General features: G+C 42.1%; 1 protein-coding gene across 8 annotated transcripts in view; it reads right to left on the bottom strand.

Moving 5' to 3' along the window:
* Positions 1-19,626, bottom strand: part of gabrg2 (gamma-aminobutyric acid type A receptor subunit gamma2) — a gene marked incomplete at both ends in the record, with an annotated part of 108,837 nt that overhangs the window by 42,647 nt on the left and 46,564 nt on the right. For 6 of the 8 annotated variants that reach the window (XM_080748362.1, XM_080748364.1, XM_080748366.1 and 3 more), the window contains one exon: positions 18,407-18,544. In XM_080748362.1, coding sequence (XP_080604488.1) covers positions 18,407-18,544 — 138 coding nt within the window. Of the gene's footprint in view, positions 1-18,406; positions 18,650-19,626 lie in introns of all 8 variants that reach the window. The other 2 variants (XM_080748365.1, XM_080748363.1) reach the window with 1 other exon arrangement.

The following is a 19,626-nucleotide window of genomic DNA, read 5'->3' on the forward strand; positions in this document are numbered from 1 at the left end:
TGTAAAGAGAGTTTACTGTTAGCTAGCGAAATTAGCATTTTAGCTCAGTCTTGTTGCAGAGTTGGCTTAGCCTGTAGTGTTTACAAGTGGCTAATCTGTTCTATATCAGGCTGTATTAATCAGGGGCAATGTGTGTTTTATTTGGTCAATCTGGGATGTGCCATGACAATGTAGTACTACTCTAAATTGACCCATACAGGTCTAACTTTGGAACCAAATGAACCGGTAAGGGTCCATTTGGTTCCACTTGTACACTGTCAGAGTTACAAACTTGTGTCCATTTGTTTTTAATATCAATCATTATGATGGGAACCAGTGGGACCCCTGGGGGTCCCTGAAATCCACTTTGAGAACCACTGTCAGTGTTATTTCTGTAAGGGGGTCATTTGTTTTACATCCAATTATTTTGTTTTATCTTTCAGAGACATGATCAGCGCCTTGGGTTCCAGAGAAGATGGCCATAGCTGGGTTTGGAATCCAGTCTGCAGGAGTCTTCAACGTGTTCAGGCCATGTCTCAGGCCTTAGCTGAGACAGATCAAGCAGGGACCACTACATATTGCATAAAATTGTTGCAGATTAAACCTTTTCATAGATTGCTCCATTTACTATCATCCGTGTTGTGTAAATAGTTGTTTGTTTCATACATTTAACCACTTAAAACGCCCAATAGACAATACATGGCTCCTTTTCCCCTCTCCACGAAACCTCTTTGCAGAAAATAGCCGATCTACAAGCTCACAACAAACATATAGCATTAATCATAGCTATATAGTGCATTAAATCATTGGTTCTCAAAGTGGGGTCCGGGGATCCCCAGGGGTCCTTGAGGGAGTTCCAGGGGGTCCCCAGCTAAATGATAGTTAGGAACCAAATGGACCCTTATTATGGGTGAATGGGTCTGTAACTCAGAGTGTACAAATGGAACCAAATGGACCCTAAAAGGCTCATTTGTACACTCAATTAAATTAACATTTTACAATATAAATTGCAGTCCCAGAGAAATACCATTAAATGGGGTCCGTAACCTTATGCATGTCAAACTGGGGGTCCTTGAAATTAAAATAGTTGGGAACCACTGCTGGAGCAGTAAAACATATTATCTTATATGGGGGTCCCTGGCATATCTTTTCAAATGGGGTCCACAGGTTAATAAGTGTCAATTTGGGGGTCCTTGACATGTAAAGGTGTGAGAACCACTGCATTAAATGACATCTAGCTGCCTGGATTTTAAGGCTCAGACTCACAGATTAAAGTCTTCATTATTTTTTCTTCATTTTTTATGTCAAGCCGTTTCTGATCATCCCTGTAGTCACAGATTGTGTGTAAAATGAATGCTTGACATAATAATTATCTAATATGTTTGTACAGTGCCCTTCCTCTGCTGGATGAGATGTTTATCACTCAATGTTGCTGTTGGACTTTGATGTGTGATTTTTTTTTTTCTTGATTTCTTGATTGGTAGGTAATTGTTGACTGTGTAGAGGTAAGATGCCAACAGCCAGAAAGTCTGCCTCTGCAAATCTCATACCACCCTGAAGGGTCTGATCGGGATGGCACGGCATGGAGCAGTCACCTTCGTATCTGCCATTGATAAAGAGCTGTTTAAGCCTGCTGACAGAGGATATTGCTGTGATGGCAGACAATACATTTTTGATAGAAGACTATCCCTGGTAAACTACTGTGAGACCCTTCCTCTCAAAACGGCCAGATGCCAGCAGAACAGGTTAAGAAAACACGGGATTCATTAGAGCAGTTTTACTTTTTGTACTTTAAAAGTATATTTGGATTGGCAAATCATAATCTTTTCTCCAAATCAGGCACTGGATCAGAGGAAACTACTGGATCTCCTCCACCAGGGGAATAATCTCTCCCAAATAAATAGGAATCCTTTGGTTTAAGCTGGCCCTTAAAAGCAAATAGGAAGCTGAGGAAACGTTTTAGAAATAGTCCTGGTCTCCACAAAGCATAGACAAATGCAATTTAATCTATCACAGGACACCACTCCACTTAGGCAACGTAAGAAATATTTCTACCCTGTGTCAGAGGTGTAAGGTAAATGAAGGTGATTTGATTCATATGCTTTGGAGTTGTCCACACTTGGTAGATTTTTGGACATCTAAGAAATGTATAGATGTACTTTGTGCACTGTCAATATCTTTACAAAAAAAAGTATATTTGGATGCCAATACTTTAACTAAAATAAAACATTGAAAGCAAAACTACAGTATGTCTACAATTTAGAATTGCATTGAATGTAACACTTATACCATTCTATTCCAGTACTGTACTGGTATTGTTTACATGCCACACTTGTACAGGTCTGACTGTCTAACATCATTCCATTGTATCTGTTGCCAGTCTATTACCAATGGTTCAAGTCCAGACTACTGAGACAACAATTACACTTGACAACTGTCCAGACAGTAAACAATTACACTTGACAACTGTTTAATGCCCTAAAAGAGTAATTTTTGCTGGGTTTGCAAATTAATTTCAGATGATAGTGACAGTACATAACGATCAGTTTATTTTACTTGGATACTATTAGAAATGTCACATATCTAGTGCTGTAAAAAATAAAGTACATAAACTCTTGACAATAGACAATCCAGCAAAACGGAACATTTTTGATTACAGATGAGGTCACTTGTGTTGTGCAAGCCTGCATTTTGATTTACTCAGTTGCATTAAGCTTTGGCCCTAAAATGTGTCCCCTTTTGCTTTTTAGTAACATTTGGGGTGAAGTACATTTTGGGCCAGTTGAGTTCATTGGCTTTGTAGTTTGTTTCAAAAGAAACCAATGTGTGGTTCCAACTTTGATTAGATGACCAGGTAGTAGGCCAATTGATCCAGCCACCACTGTCCTTCCTGTATCGGCTACTGGTGTATGAAGATGGTATCCAGGCTGTCTGGTGCACAGGACAGGGTGCACAGAAACAGGAGGTTATTAATATTTTAATTAAAAAACTTAAAGATCTACAAGATCACAATGCACTGACTGGTTGTGAGCGTGTAGATAATCCATGCATGTACAGATAAAATACATACATTTATATATAATGGCCAAGTGTTCATCATTTCACATCCTAGATCAGTGTTTCTCAAACTTTCAAATTTCAAGGTCTCCCATTAACTTTGTACAACTGACAGTGTACAAATGAACCAACCGGGTTCATTTCGTTCCATTTGTACACTGTCAGAGTTAGACTTGTATGGGTCAATTTAGACCCCCCCAAGGGAACCCACAGAGTCCTTGGAATCCACTTTGAGAATCACCCTAGATCATCCACACATCCTTAGCATGCAGACTCCATTACGTGCAGACAAATACTGGAGACATAAACTGCTTCCTTGATCACCATGACATGAATAAACTTATGCAGATTATCAAATGAGTCTATATGTGGGGGCTTAACAAACTTGATGGTGACGCAAATTAATTGTTATGTCTCATATCATGATCATATGCATATAGCCTATATATATATAATGTATATAGTATGCATGGCATGCATAAACAAATAAGAATAGGCTAAGCCAACAGTTTACCAGAACAAGAAAAATAAATCTGAACTTTCTAGAATATCAAATGCTACGTTGGTACTAATTAGGCTAGATGTGTCATTTAATGCAGCGGTTTTCACACCTTTTCATGTCAAAGACCCCCAAATTTACACTTATTGCCATCAGACCCCCATTTGAAAAGATATGCCAGGGACCCCCATATAAGAGAAGATTTTTTACAGCTCCAGCAGTGGTTCTCAACCATTTTAATTTCAATGACCCCCAGGCAGTTTGACATGCATTAATTAGGCTACGGACCCCCATTTAATGGTATTTATATCTCTTGGACTGCAATTTATATTGTAAAATGTTAATTTAACTGAGTGTAATGAACCTGTTAGGGTCCATTTGGTTCCATTTGTACACTCTGAGTGTACCCCACTTTGAGAACCAATGATTTAATGCACCATATAGCTATGATTAATGCTATATGTTTGTTGTGAGCTTGTAGATCGGCTATTTTCTGCAAAGAGGTTTCGTGGAGAGGGGAAAAGGAGCCATGTATTGTCTATTGGGCGTTTTAAGTGGTTAAATGTATGAAACAAACAACTATTTACACAACACGGATGATAGTAAATGGAGCAATCTATGAAAAGGTTTAATCTGCAACAATTTTATGCAATATGTAGTGGTCCCTGCTTGATCTGTCTCAGCTAAGGCCTGAGACATGGCCTGAACACGTTGAAGACTCCTGCAGACTGGATTCCAAACCCAGCTATGGCCATCTTCTCTGGAACCCAAGGCGCTGATCATGTCTCTGAAAGATCAAAAAAAATAATTGGATGTAAAACAAATGACCCCCTTACAGAAATAACACTGACAGTGGTTCTCAAAGTGGATTTCAGGGACCCCCAGGGGTCCCACTGGTTCCCATCATAATGATTGATATTAAAAACAAATGGACACAAGTTTGTAACTCTGACAGTGTACAAGTGGAACCAAATGGACCCTTACCGGTTCATTTGGTTCCAAAGTTAGACCTGTATGGGTCAATTTAGAGTAGTACTACATTGTCATGGCACATCCCAGATTGACCAAATAAAACACACATTGCCCTGATTAATACAGCCTGATATAGAACAGATTAGCCACTTGTAAACACTACAGGCTAAGCCAACTCTGCAACAAGACTGAGCTAAAATGCTAATTTCGCTAGCTAACAGTAAACTCTCTTTACATCAAATAAAAACCAAAAACCTTTAGACACAACTGACAAAAAAAAACACTTTACAAACGTTAGTTTATTAAATAGGTTGCATCATTCTATAATAATAATAATAATAGATTTGCCCATACCTACCTCCATGTCTGTAGCATTAGTCTGTTTACATCTGCTGAAGCTGTGGTCTGCACTGCAGCCAGGCAGGAAGAAACTGAAGTCACGTGACTTCGGTCACATGACTTTGGTCAACTTCCTGTGGGATGAAATTGCCTTCCTGTGATAGTGAGAATTCTTGCATATGTGCTAGTGAAAACTTGTATGATTATATGTGAGATTATTTATACATAATAGTTAAATGATATATATACATGCTATTAAAATAATGTATATATACTAGTGAAAATTCTTGCATATGTGCTAGTGAAAACTTGTATGATTATATGTGAGATTATTTATACATAATAGTTAAATGATATATATACATGCTATTAAAATAATGTATATATACTAGTGAAAATTATATATGTGCTAGTGAAAACTTGTATGATTATATGTGAGATTATTTATACATAATAGTTAAATGATATATATACATGCTATTAAAATAATGTATATATACTAGTGAAAATTCTTGCATATGTGCTAGTGAAAACTTGTATGATTATATGTGAGATTATTTATACATAATAGTTAAATGATATATATACATGCTATTAAAATAATGTATATATACTAGTGAAAATTCTTGCATATGTGCTAGTGAAAACTTGTATGATTATATGTGAGATTATTTATACATAATAGTTAAATGATATATATACATGCTATTAAAATAATGTATATATACTAGTGAAAATTCTTGCATATGTGCTAGTGAAAACTTGTATGATTATATGTGAGATTATTTATACATAATAGTTAAATGATATATATACATGCCATTAAAATAATGTATATATACTAGTGAAAATTCTTGCATATGTGCTAGTGAAAACTTGTATGATTATATGTGAGATTATTTATACATAATAGTTAAATTATATATATACATGCTATTAAAATAATGTATATACTATCGAAATTACTTATATATATATGACTGAAATTTATTTTATGAATACATGTGGAACTCTTTCATACATTATACTGAAATTATGTGTGTACATAATATTGAATTTATGCATAAATACTACTGAAGCTACTCATATGAACACATGTGAAATACAAGAAATTCAGTAGTAAATGTACAAGTGTTCAGCAATATAGATGCAGCATTTTCATGGGTGGATGTGTGAGTGTTTCAGATATATATGTGTAAATGTTTAACTTGTATGCGTGCAAGAACTTTGTATGTATGTGTATATGGCACAGAAGTATATAGGTATGTGTATGTGTTTCTCATATGCATGCGTAAGTGTTCAGTTGAGTATGTATACGGTTTCATATATGAACGCGCATAGATTTACAAAGTATGTATGTATTTAAGAGTGTTTCAGTAGTGAGTGTAAGAGTGTTTCAATATTGAACGTATAACCCGTATAACATTTCATTAGTATATGTAAGAGTGTCTCAACAGCGTGTGTCAAAGTGTCTCAATATTGAATGTAAAAGCATTTCAGTAGTACGTATAAGACTGTCTCATTAGTGTGTGTAAAAGTGTTTCACAATTTCTGGCCCAAACGGCCCCTCATAGTATATTGTGCATGCGTGTTTGGCTCAAACACTCCCGCGCTCGCTCGACCACTTCCCTTTTGGTCCTCGGTGCCCCCAGACATCTGGGGTCATCTGCACGCTGCGGTGCTCCATAATGGGGAGAGAGAAAGGCCTGTGATGTTTCCCGGGGCCTTTTTTTTTTTTTTTTTTTTTTTTTAACTCAAAGCGAATCACACAGGCCGACGCACACAGACAACGCGGCAGCGCGCCACAGCTTCTCGAAGGTCACACCAAGAATAGCTCTCAATACAAAAAAGAAATAAAAAACACATGGACTCGTGTTCGCAGAGGGGGCACGTTCACTCGATAAATGTGCATCATACAGTACATGTGTGTGAGTGTGCGCATGCACATACTGTATATACACACGCGCACGTAATAGTACACGCACATATAGCAAGCACACACATGAACAAACAGTCTCTGAAGAGCACATACTGTAGAAAATTTGCTATCTAACGTTCTGCTTAAACCATCCCATGATTCATAGCAAGAGGGGTGGGTGGGGGGGGGGGGGGGGGGTATCGTTGCATAATATGGAGGCAGAGAGATAGCAAATGGCATTGATTCCCTTTACGCTTGGGAGAAATGCCTCGTGCCCTTCTAAATGATGCTTTTTCAAATCATTTATTCAGTTAATGTGCTTGACAGATGGCCGATGCAAACAGAGAGTTCCCCCTCAATAATAATTGACATAAATATTATTGGAGACATTAAAATCTGGGCACATTTTTTTCAACAGTTTGCCAATGAGAGTTGGAAAGAAAAAGAAAACGTGTGATTATCCATATATTGATAAAATGCCTTGCTTCTGCTACAGTGTGTGCTATTCTTATACTCCTCCACTACTTATTTTTTGTTTCCCATCGCAGACCTCCCAGTAGACACTGATCATTATTTACTTCAGGTATAGTTATGTTACCGGATAGAGACTCTAGTATAGATTATGTATTTAGTTCTGTGCATTGTGTCATTTTAGAGTATGCGGTGTCAGCGATAAAAGCAATTTTCTCCTCAGTGGGATCAATAAAGTGCTACAGTACTTGCAAAGTCCTGTGCGTTGTGTAACTGGAGGTGTAAAATATAGCCTGCAGTCATGGCTCTTCCCCAAAGACTGGTGCAACGGTGCTGCATCATCTTAAGCATTTGTTTATTTCTTTTTTAATTAGGGTTGTGAAATGTAGGACTTTATGTCCACATAACATCCCAAATGTCTGCTTTCTTTGATTGGATGAAGAGGTGTTCCCCATTAATTAACGGAACCAAATGTTTAGTCCCACAACAGTTTCAGAATAAACCCAAAATGATATTAATAATGAAAATATTGCTACGTGAAGAGCTGCTTCTGCAGTGCACCTGTCATTTGCAGGGCCATAGACACGACTTCCAAAATACTGACATTATTCATAATACTTTTTGTCATGGCTCCGCTGCAGGGGTCCTCAGAGTTACTAGAGGGGGGCTGCAAAATCTTTGTGTGATGCGACCTTTAGTCTTTATTTAATTTTTTTACATTTACCACTTGAACCCTAGCATCCCTATTCTGTGGAGAACATTACCTGAAAATGACCGATCTACAAGCTCACAACAACGCCTCGCATTGTGAGCTTGTATTGTCAGAATTGTCAGATACTCCCTAGGAAGATACTCTGCGAATGCAGGTTATTTGTACACACTCCCTAAAAGCAGGCTTCAGGATGTTTTCCCCGCCCCCTTCCCTTCCCCACCACACCTGCTGCAAACAGACAGACAGAAGTCAAGCTCAAAAGAGTGAAATTAATGAAGGGTAGTTGGAAGTTGAGTAGAGTTGTCACTGTCACATGTGTGACAGTTGAAAGATATGTTAATGTATCTTCATGAATCATGACAAACCAAACTCCAGGTGAGTTAGCCATCTACTGTTAGCTGCTTAGCATTAGCCACATCCCCAGCATGCCTATTCTGGGGGGAACAAAAATAGCATATCTACCATAGGAGCCATGAACCAGTGGTGGGAAAGTACTGAAATGTTTTACTTAAGTAAAAGTATCAATACTGCAATGTAGAAATACTCTGTACAAGTAAATGTCCAGAATTAAAAATGTATCTGAGTAAAAGTACAAAAGTATTGGCATAAAAATGTAGGCCTACTTAAAGTAACAGTATAAGTAAAATGTTTAAAAATAGCCACGGTATGAAATATGGCTAAAGTGATTTAATTATATTTTATAATGATGTAATTTATATCTGCAAAGTAACTATTAACTAAAGTTTTCAAATAATTGTAGTGGAGTAAAAGTACAGTATTTGCCTCTGAGATGTAATGGAGTAGAAGTAAAAGTATTGAAAACTGGAAATACTCAAGTAAAGTACAAATACCTCCAAACTGTACTTAAGTACAGTACTTAAGTAAACATACTTAGTTACTTTACACCACTGCCATGTACACAGGTAACCGTGAGGACCTTGACATCCTGGCAGGGTTGCAGAGGGACACTCGCTTGCATGGACTGGAGCACTCTTAATGGATAATGGCCCGTATGGAAGTCCAACTGAATTGAGGCTGGTCGTCGCCATGGACACTATGAGCTCCCAGCAGGAGAGGAAAGTACCTACTGCCCAGCTAGATGACTTGAGACGCCACCAGGGACGGATTAACCCCCGCGAGGGCCCCTGGCCTATAATTTTTTAGGGGCCCCCCCTCCCTCCACCATAACCCCCCTCCCTCCCGACGCGCACTATCATCTGTGGGCCAAAAAAACACCTGTAGACAACAGAGGAGAGGCCTGCACATTTGATTTTTAATTAATGTATACATTTAATTTGAGTAAATTGTCAATGACCATGCGGTCCAGTTCCCCCAAGGGCCCCTGAGAGCCAAAGGCCCCTGGCAACGGCCCCACTGGTCCAATGGTTAATACAGCCCTGGACGCCACTGGAGGGCCCAGAGAGAGGTGGGCTCTGTCTTTCTATCCATGGGATCCATAATGTGACCCTGGCCATCACTAACACAGCTGATAAAGTCAAGTAGAAGATGGATCAAGGTAGGAACCTTGTTTTTCATCCTTCCTTTATTATTTCCCCCTTTTTTTCTGCTGCTGTTTGTGCTGTATACGAATGTGATTCAAGCTGTTGTGTGATTGCTGCCATTTTCGAACCCAAGGACTGCAGGGTGGCAGTGAAACGTTTTCTAGGCTCTGGAATTGAATGCTGGTGTGAATCTACACCATTGTGAGTTGTGTTGTTTCTGCTGTTGAAGTATAGTGAGTTGTAATGGTGAACAATTGTATTATGTCTACAGTATACTATAGCTCTTGGTCACTTCAATTAGCCAATGTGTGAAGATGCTATTTCCTTTTAAGTTCAAATCGATCATACAGTATATCACATGGGGGTCCGTGGCCCTAATGCATATCAAACAGGTGGTCCTTAACAACTTGGGGGGCAAACTCGTTCAGTAACCAAAACTCTGTTGTCTCGTCTCTCAACGAGACAAAGGGTTAACTTTGTTACATGCAGCTGCATCCGTCCTGTGTAGGCCTACCCTGTGAGAGACGCTGGTGCATATGTCATAACATGACGCGCACAGAAGCGAAATGGAGCATCTAGGCTGCATTGATTTCTATTCTATGCTGAAACATAAAAAGGGCTTTATCTCTGAATAAGGTGCAAAGAACGCCAGGGAAGCAGAGATCTGCCTGTTTTCACGGCGACACTTTACCGCGATGGTCGGCCCCGGTTTGGATTTTAGTTTCGCAAGCGTTTGTAAACGAATGGATTTTCTTCCTCAATCGTCAGTGGACACTCACGTGCACACGCACGAAGCTTCCGAGGCTCTTCAAAATAAAGCGTGAGTGAACGGCGGCAGCAGCAACAGCTAGAAATGTTAGAAACCTTGGCTTCCCATGTGTTAAAGGTTGAGAACTATATGGCTTTCACTGGGAAATGGCCTTGAACCCCGTGATCAGTGTTTACACACAGAAGAGATAAACTAACACTATATAGGATTAGGATTTCACTGTGTGTTCAGTATCCAATGCCTGGCCGTTTTCTTTCTCTTTGGTTTTTCCGCTTATAGATTTTTTTTTCTTTTTTTTTGGATCCCACTCCCTTCTTTCAGCCAATATCACCCCTCCCCCCTGTCTCTGATCCCTCCTGATCTCCAGGCTGGCAGATGGGTGCTGGCCCCGGTCACCGTGCACCAGCTTAACCCTGTCACTGAAGGGTTAACTTTTTGTTAGCCAGTGCTTCAGATGCCATGGCTGCGATGGCTTCCACCTCCTCTGTCCTGCTTTCTCTCTCTCTCTCTCAGGCATGTGCACACATAGACATCAAAGGAGGCTTGAGCCCCTGCCCGTTTATCCGTCTGTAAAAGGTGCCCTCTCCCGACCATGAATGCAGCTTTTGCTACGGTGAAAGAAATGCAAATGGCCTCTTTCCATATGCCATACCTGAAGGCGGCATCCTGAACTTGAATGCAGCATCTTATGCTGAAATCAAGAAATGTGTCGAAATCAAGCATCGAAAATAGCCGACCTCCAAGCTCACAACGCGTCGCAGCGCGAGCTTGGAGGTCTGCTATTTTCGATGTTTTCACCAAAAGGCCCTTTTCGAAATTACAGCCCCTGCCTCTGTAACATTCTCTGCACTTCCCTGCTCTCTCTCTCTCTCTCTCGTCCTCTGTGTGTCTCTCTTTTCTGCCAGTGTCCTTCCAAGACTCCTTACTTGTCACACACAGCAGGGAGTCTGCGGGGAAGAGGGGGTCACCCTCAGGGTCACACAATGCTTGGGCTTGCTTGTGTGTGCGTGCGTGCGCAACTACTACATTCCCTGTGCGTGCGTGTGTGTGCATGTGACCTTCTCTCAGAGTATATGTGTGTGTACAAACGCAGGTAAAGGTTCTCTCCAGGCATTGTGAGATGCCCTGATGAGAACTGACACAGCGGATCGAGAGAACAAAGGGAGAATTAACATCAAATAGAAACAGACATATATATACAAAAACAAAACAAAAGACTGTGCATCTGTATAGCTCAACTGCAGATGTCTTTCATTTGAAAAGCCTCTCTGTTCTTTCACGCACCGTCGCTATTAATCATTTCCCTGTTTTGTTTTAGTTTTGTTTTTGTCCAAAAAGAAGTAAGGCGGAACACATTGGAATGATGTTGTCACAGAACGGGACATGTGACAGCCAGGCCCTGACGGCGCTACTCGTGGAGTAACAGTAAATCCATGCATGCCTCCACTCCAGGGGCGTCACACCAAATTCTGGGCCCTGGGTACAAGGATTCACTGCGGGGGCCCCCCATGTTAACTATTGAAAAATAGCAGATACAAGCAGATACAAGCTCACAGCGCGGCACCGAGTGCCGCGCTGCGAGCTTGTAGATCTGCTATTTTTGAAAAATTGTGAAAATGTGTGCAAGAAACCTTATCAGTGGTGCTCAAACGTTTTCATGTTAAGGACCCCCAAGATGATATGTATTTGGCCTCGGACCCCCATCTCAAAATATTTAGTTCCAGGGACCCCCCCAGAAGCAAAATTTGAGTTACAAATCTTCGCTTTAAGAATACATATATTCAAAGATTTGCACACATTATCACAACTTTTAAAAAATAGCAGATCTTCAAGCTCGCAGCGCGGCACTCGGTGCCGCGCTGTGAGCTTGTATATCTGCTATTTTTCAATAGTTGCTATAGGGCCCCTCCACCTTGGGCCCTAGTAACTCAGTCCCACTTTCCTCCCCCTTGTGACGCCCATGCATGCCTCTGGCCGGCTGCCATGGCCTGCACCTCTGACTGTCGGCATCAGGCCCGTGCACCTGCTCTCTCCTGTCTGTCCCCCCCTTTTTTTTACTCTATCTGAGTCTCCCACTGTTGCCTCTACCCTGACCCAGTTCAGCAAGAGTCTGTGGAATTAATTAATCACACCAATGAGCAGTGCTGAATTTCGTTTTCATTCACTTTCTCTGACAATAAGTGGGGTCCCTGTATGTAATGCTATTTGCTCCGAGAGGGGAAAAAGTCACGGCGTGGCAGTTTTAATTAAGCTATCTGCTGCGCACACGGCCTCACACCTGTACAATGCTTCAAGCCACAACATGACTCAATAAACTTCAGGTCGTTCAGCGTGCCGGTAGCCCTCTCTCTCTCCCTATCGTTCCCAGGGCGTATTCAAATCTGTCGCGGTCGAATGAATCGCGTTGTTGTAGATGGACTGTGATAGATTCTGGCAAACAAATAAAAAATAAATACTGCCCGTGGTCCCTAGTCGCAGCCGTACGTTTTTAAGTGCAGCTTAAAACCAGCGGCTCAGCAAATTAGCTGGAAGCCTGACACTTTTTTTTGCATGCCTCTCTTAGGACTGCATCCCTGCAGTTCCCAGAGCTGTTAAATGGACTCAAGGATTAAAAGCGGCCACCTCGTACCTCTCTCTGGCTGTTTCCCAGACAGACGCTGTTGTTCATAAGTCATGAAGGAGGAGACACCCGAAGGGACTGTAAGATGACACCTCTACTAGGTTCTGTCAAGAGATCAGATGTTTGTTTCTGTAAACCAGTGGTTCTCAAACCTTTTAGGCCGTCACCCTCCAAAGTAATCATATTTGAACTGGGGAGTTAAAATATGACAAGGCCTCGCAATGCGTTGTGAGCTTGTAGATTGGCTTTCTTATATTATTTGACAATTTGGCCAATGTTTCACCAATTTGTATAGTTTAGTTTCATTAGTTTGTTGATTCATTTTGATGCAGTAATGTTCTTTTTTTTCTCTTCTCTCATATGGGGACCCCGAAAAAAAAAATCTTGTGAGGACCCCTCTGGGGGTCCCGACCAACACGTTGAGAACCAGTGATGTAAACTACGGCAGTGCAGTTCTCCAGAGTGGCCAGTTCAGCACGCATGCCCGTTCGTTCGGAGGCTTTCGATCGCTTGGCTGTTTACAGTGCTGTTGAGAACGGTAGAATAGTCTGCTCCTAGCGTTATCTAGAACCACTCATTCCATCGACGTGGCACTCAACACTGCGCTCCCTCGGGAACCCAGTGTGAAGCCGATGGGATGAACGGTCCTCAGGATATGCAAAGATATATAGACGGACCAGGGACGTGCTGGCCATTGGGAAAACGGGACAACTCCCGAACGGCTGGTTCATTCTCGGCCGGTCCAGGCCGGGCCATTAGGAAAAAATTAAACTGTTTGCACAAAAGTAAAAATGTAATTGTTTGCACAAAAGTAGTGAAAACAGCAGATCTACAAGCACACAACGCCTCGCACCGCGAGGCGTTGTGTGCTTGTAGATCGGCTGTTTTCACTAGTTTAAATCATTTTTTAAATGATAAATACAAAACAAACGGTTTTGGACATACAAGTTTTCCACCCAACAACAACAAAATATATAGGCCTAATTCATGTAATTGGCCCACTGGCTTGTCACTTGTCATGATCTGAAATGGCAAATCTTTGAGTAGCAGTAGCGCTATAGAGAGAGATCTCTTGCTATAGCGCGCAATGGGGGCCTCTCCAACTCTTTTTCCCGGGCTGAATCAGGGGCCCAGCATGTCCCTGATAGACGGACATACAGTACATACAGAGATCCCTTAAATGTGTAGAATAGATGATGGACCAAAGGACAAGTCGGCGCAATTAGCCAGTGAATGCTTTTCTCCCTACAGTATGTCTTTTTTTTAGTCTTTCATGTTTTCCACTTTAAGAATCCCCTGTGCTGATCAAAACAGTGCAGATACAGTAGATAACTATCTTGGTGGTAATTACTGTCAGATTCATTTCCTTTGATTACACTACTGTTTACTAATGACTGCTGTGTGTGTGTGTGTGTGTGTGTGTGTGTGTGTGTGTGTGTGTGTGTGTGTGTGTGTGTGTGTGTGTGTGTGTGTGTGTGTGTGTGTGTGTGTGTGTGTGTGTGTGTGTGTGTGTGTGTGTGTGTGTGTGTGTGTGTGTGTGTGTGTGTGTGTGTGTGTGCGCGCGCGCGCTCCGCATAACAGAGCAGCTGCTTGTTAAATCTGCTGAATTTTGATTAAATACAACATACTACTTTGTGCAGTAAAATCCTTGTATTTTCACAGCAGGAAGCTGCGTGCGTGAGAGACCGTAAATGCACGTATATGCAGGTGCATACAGTATGCATGCAGTGTGCATAGTCTCTATAGGCTTGCGTTCTTGTGTGTGTGTGTGAGAGAGATTATTTATGTGTATGAAGGCTAAACAGCTGTCATGACAGATGAGCCGCGGTGCACGTGCATGAGAGAGCACCTCGCTTTGTTAGCTGACAACTAAAATAAACAGAGCATTCTGCTCTATCAGACACTGGATTCCAGCAGGGGGAGGGGGGGGGGGTGCATTTTGCTAATTGTTTGAAAACTGAATAATGAAATGGGTCATTATGTATGTGCACCTATGTATAGCAATGGATTGCTTCAGTAGAACTTGGCTGTAGACAATAACACAATTAAGAGACTACCAATGTTTCGCTTATGAGTACAGGCAAATGTACATCAGGCAAATGGACTCATCAGCCAATAGAATTGGGTTGATTGCAATCTGGGAACCCATCGGCAAAAAAAAGATATTTCTGGAGAGATTAGGTTGACTGTGAACAACTCAAATTACTAGGTTATAGGTCACCCACCCAGCAAACAACTGTGAACAACTGAAATTACTAGGTTATAGGTCACCCACCCAGCAAAGCTCATTAAACAGCCAAAGGTGTTAAGTCAGACAGCATTACTCTCAGCTTCCTTGATTACGGAATTAGAGTTGACTAAAACCCAGACACTTGCATGATGAACCACCAATACATATTGTCCGATCAATATGACACGGAGGGCCAAATGCTCCAAGTAGTAACCGCTGCAACCTGCAGGATGGTCTGCCCCGGTGCTTGGTGGGCGGCCAGGGACCCCCGGGGACCTCCCCTGAGAAGCGGGGGTCTGCGGACAACTCCCCAGCCGAGCCATGCACTGCCCGTGGAGCTGAGGTCTTTTTTAACGGGGGTGCAGTGGCGGGGGTCCACCTCTAGGTGGCCACCACATTTACGTCGGTCCGGTGGTCCGTCGGAGCGGTGGTCCCCAGCAATTGCCCGTGAGCCACCCCGTTATAGAGGAGTCTTTTTTTCCGGATACACAGGAGGCGGCGTGCTGCCGCCAGGGGGTCCCCGGAGCTCCGCGATACTCCCAGGGGTCCCCGGAGGTGGTCCGCGACGTGGGCCACTCGGCCGTCCCAGGCCGAGGCCCCAAAGTCGGATGGGAGTGGAGCGGCGGCCGCCCCCGACGTAAATGTGGTCCACAGAGTTGGGAAAATCTCGCTCTTTCGAACGACCGTCATTTCGACAAAGGAGCGTCGGGGGGGTTAGCAACTCACCCCACGGAGGTTAGGTTTAGGGTAAAGGTTAGAGTTGGGTGTCGAAAAGATGACACGTAGTAACAGGGAAGCGCTCCCCACAGAGTTTTACAGAGTCCACAATGTTCAAGTACAGGATGGAGTCACTCCTTCCCGCAGGCTGCAGCGGTTAGCTACTCTGCTCACAGATCTTCTGTCCAGCTTTCCCTTCCCTCTCTAGCTGAGTGTGTGCAAATGAATGACATCAGCTATAGTCTGGCGATTGGTTGAAATGAAAACCTGCGTGAACTTGTACCTCCATGATCGGACACGGGGCATATTCTTCTCACTCTTTTACTCGGGTGTTGTTACTTTCATACCGTCTCACAAATGTAAGAAGTGAATAGTAATGTGTACTTAGTTATAGGGGCCAACATTCTCACACTTTTAACTCAGGCCATGTTACTTTCATACCGTCTCACAAATGTAAGAAGTGAATAGTAATGTGTACTTAGTTATAGGGGCCAACATTCTCACACTTTTAACTCAGGCCATGTTACTTTCATACTGTCTCACAAATGTAAGCAGTGAATAGTAATGTGTATGTGGGGGCCAACATGATTGGTCGACTAATCCCAATTACTACCGATTTCTATAGGACCTCAGAAGTGATAGGAACGGAGACTAAACTGTTCCCATCCCCCTTGATTGATCACTATCCACTTATTGTGAACAGTCCAAATAAACTGAATGTCTCCAGTCTTATCTCTCACAATTTCCACTAACTGTTCAGGGAAGGCAAAACGGAAAATAATTGCATGTTTACTGTATGGAGGTAGTAATAGTTCAAGCATTCCTCCTTCGGCGGAGACGCCTCTTGAACTGTGGGCACATAAATTCTGAAACGTCGTTGGAGCATGTGTGCGAGTGATTAAACAATAGAATTTACGAGGGAACATTTGATTCGACAGGCATTCATTTCCCATTGTTGTGCCCTTCTGTCAGTCCCCCCTGGCAAACATGGCGGATCTGATGAAAGTAAATCTTGTTTTGGCCAAAAGGTGGAAGTCTCTTGACAGACGTGCCCTTCCACAGGCAGGCGGGGAGCTCCCAGATTACGTAAAGCCTCATTTCCATATAATTGCCCTTAACAACATTACATACATTGAGTGTGATTTATACTCGGCTGTGTGCCAGTGTCCCGCACGAAAAATAACTGATCTACAAGCTCACAACACATTGCAGCATGACGCGTTGTGAGCATGTAGATTTTCAGCCAAAACGAATTGTAAATCACGCAATACTCATGAATATAAATACAAACACGCAGGCGTATGATAAAGCAATACATTTCTGTCCGCTGTGAATGCTGTCTGGGGAAAGCAGCAATTTTCTCTTTTCTCACAAACATCCATTTTCCTGTGTCATTAGCTAGTGGAGGCCAGCCAATAGACAATAGACTATATTCCTGCACATTTCCCCTTCTTATTTATTGCACGGTACAGTCTTTTAATCCAGCAGTATGCACTCTTGTTAGCACATGCCAAGAACAAATATAGGGTATCATTAATGTAGGGTAGAATAGTCTAAAACCACATACAGATTGTTTGTGGAGGAAAGCACCGTAGAGTACGGACTAGTCTAGATTTAATTTTAATCGACTCTACAGGGGCTTGATCACACCTATAGTTTTTCTTTGATCCGCAAGCAATACCCTTGTTGAAAATCAAATCAAATCAAGCTGAAGCTACAGTAGGCTCTGCTGTGATTGATCTTCTATGGTGTTGCAGGTACAGGCAAATAAATATTTGAATATGAGCATCCGGCGATACTGTGACAGGAGTTTGTTCATTATACATACGAAAGAGAGGATGTGTGTACTATTATGTGACACTAGACAGCAAAGGAGACGTGTTTCACATATATATGGGATGGGGACATTTTCTATACGGAGCTCTAGACGAGACATTTGAGTTTTCGACCCAATTAAGACTGTCGTAGATGACAGTCATAGCATCTGAAAGTGATTCTTATAATTGTTCAAACAATGTCGAGTGTGCATTACTCCAAGTGGAGTACACCCAACATATATGTGACCCATTGTGTATTGTAAGAAAGCTGAAAGTGTAATGTAATGATTTTGCGCGGCTGCCTTGATTTTGGCCCAATTGATACAAGCCCACAAACCATAGCTTGCGGTGGACACTTTTGTCAAAATTATTTTTTTGACACGGACATGCAAAGTGAGAAGACAATAATATTACCAGAAACACACAAAGAGATAGCCCCAAATGACCATAACAGGTCTGTAACTCTGAGAGTGTACAAATGGAACCAAATGGACCATTGGGTTCCATCTGTACACTCAGTGTTATGGGGTCCTTGCAAATAAAACGTTTGAGACTCACTAGTAGTGAACTCCTGATATGCCATAGTGTCATAGCAAATCAGTGTCATACATATTCTGATGAAGAAAACCTGGAGACTTGACATCCAGTAGTTGCTCTTATGATGAAAATAAGAAAATGATAATGGTGTGTAAAAAAAGAAAATATCAAATTTTCCACAGACAAAACCAATTCTTGCCACGGACACATTTGTCCGTGTACATAGGGACATGTTGATGACCCCTGCCACAGAGGTGTAGATCTTACCTGAGACGGTCCTGACGACCTCAGTGGTGTTCCTCAGGCCAACGAAGGAGAACTGGTAGAGCCTCCAGGAGCGGATGTCCCCAACCTCCACGGAGCTCCTCTTCCACTTGTACACAATCTCCTCCTTGGGGTATCCATCTGCATCATGGAGGACACCAGTTAGACCAGTGGTTCTCAACCTTTTCAGCCCCCCCCCCCCCCCCCCAAAAAAAAAAAAACAACCCACAGGTGGAGAACCACTTGCTGTAGTTAGAACACAATACAACAAGCAGAGCGGGACTGGTTGGGGGAAAAAAATATGAAAACTACTGTAAATAATGGTGGTGTCATATTTCTTTGTCAGGGGTTCAATCACCAGCCGAGTCACACCGAAGAAAAGTGGTAGCTAATGCCCCCCTGCCTTGGCGCTCGGCATCAATGGGTGTTTTAAGTCTCTGTGACACACTAGCATGCCTCACACACTATGGCAGGGGTTTCCAAACTTTTTTGACTCGGGTCACCCCTGTAAATAACCTTTTCATCCACGGCACCCCTGAATTACACTGTTAATTTTTTGAATCTTACATCATCCTATTGGAGAAATATCCGTTTCCATCAGAATTGACTGAAAATAACGTTATACTTGACGTTTAACCACTTGAACCCCAGCATGCCTATTCTGGGGGGAAGGTTCACCAAAAAATAGCCGATCTACAAGCTCACAACGCGTTGTGGCGCGTTGTGCTTGTAGATCTTCTATTTTTGGTGAAGAGAGTTGTCGTAGATGGAAAAAGAACTCATCAAGTACAGTGCAAATCAGGTTTGTTTTACAGTCACTTCATAGTGAAGTGATATTGATGAATTCAAATATTATCAAATTATTTCGCGGCACCCCTGGACTGGCATCACTGGCAAAACCCCTGCACTATGGAAACAGGAGATACTGTGGGCTCCTGACCTATGGCACAAGCACAGGGTGGAAACGGTACGATCCCAAGGCCATTACTTACAGGACCACAGCATGACAACAACAAGAGCCACTGATACTGGACAGACTCTGGTCCTTCTAAGTTAAAGGACAACTTATGGTTTGTCTCAACCAGGGTTCATACAACCAGGGTTCATATTTTAGATTGTAATTAGAGAAAAGAAAAGATGTGTTAAAATGTTTTCTTTTTCTGATTTCTTTCATTTTAGCCACGTTAATGGCTAATATTTCAGTGGGTGGGGGCATGCGTATA

The sequence above is a fragment of the Nannobrachium achirus genome (genome assembly GCF_963921795.1).
Source record: "Nannobrachium achirus genome assembly, chromosome: 19".
Classification (NCBI taxonomy): Eukaryota; Metazoa; Chordata; class Actinopteri; order Myctophiformes; family Myctophidae; genus Nannobrachium; species Nannobrachium achirus.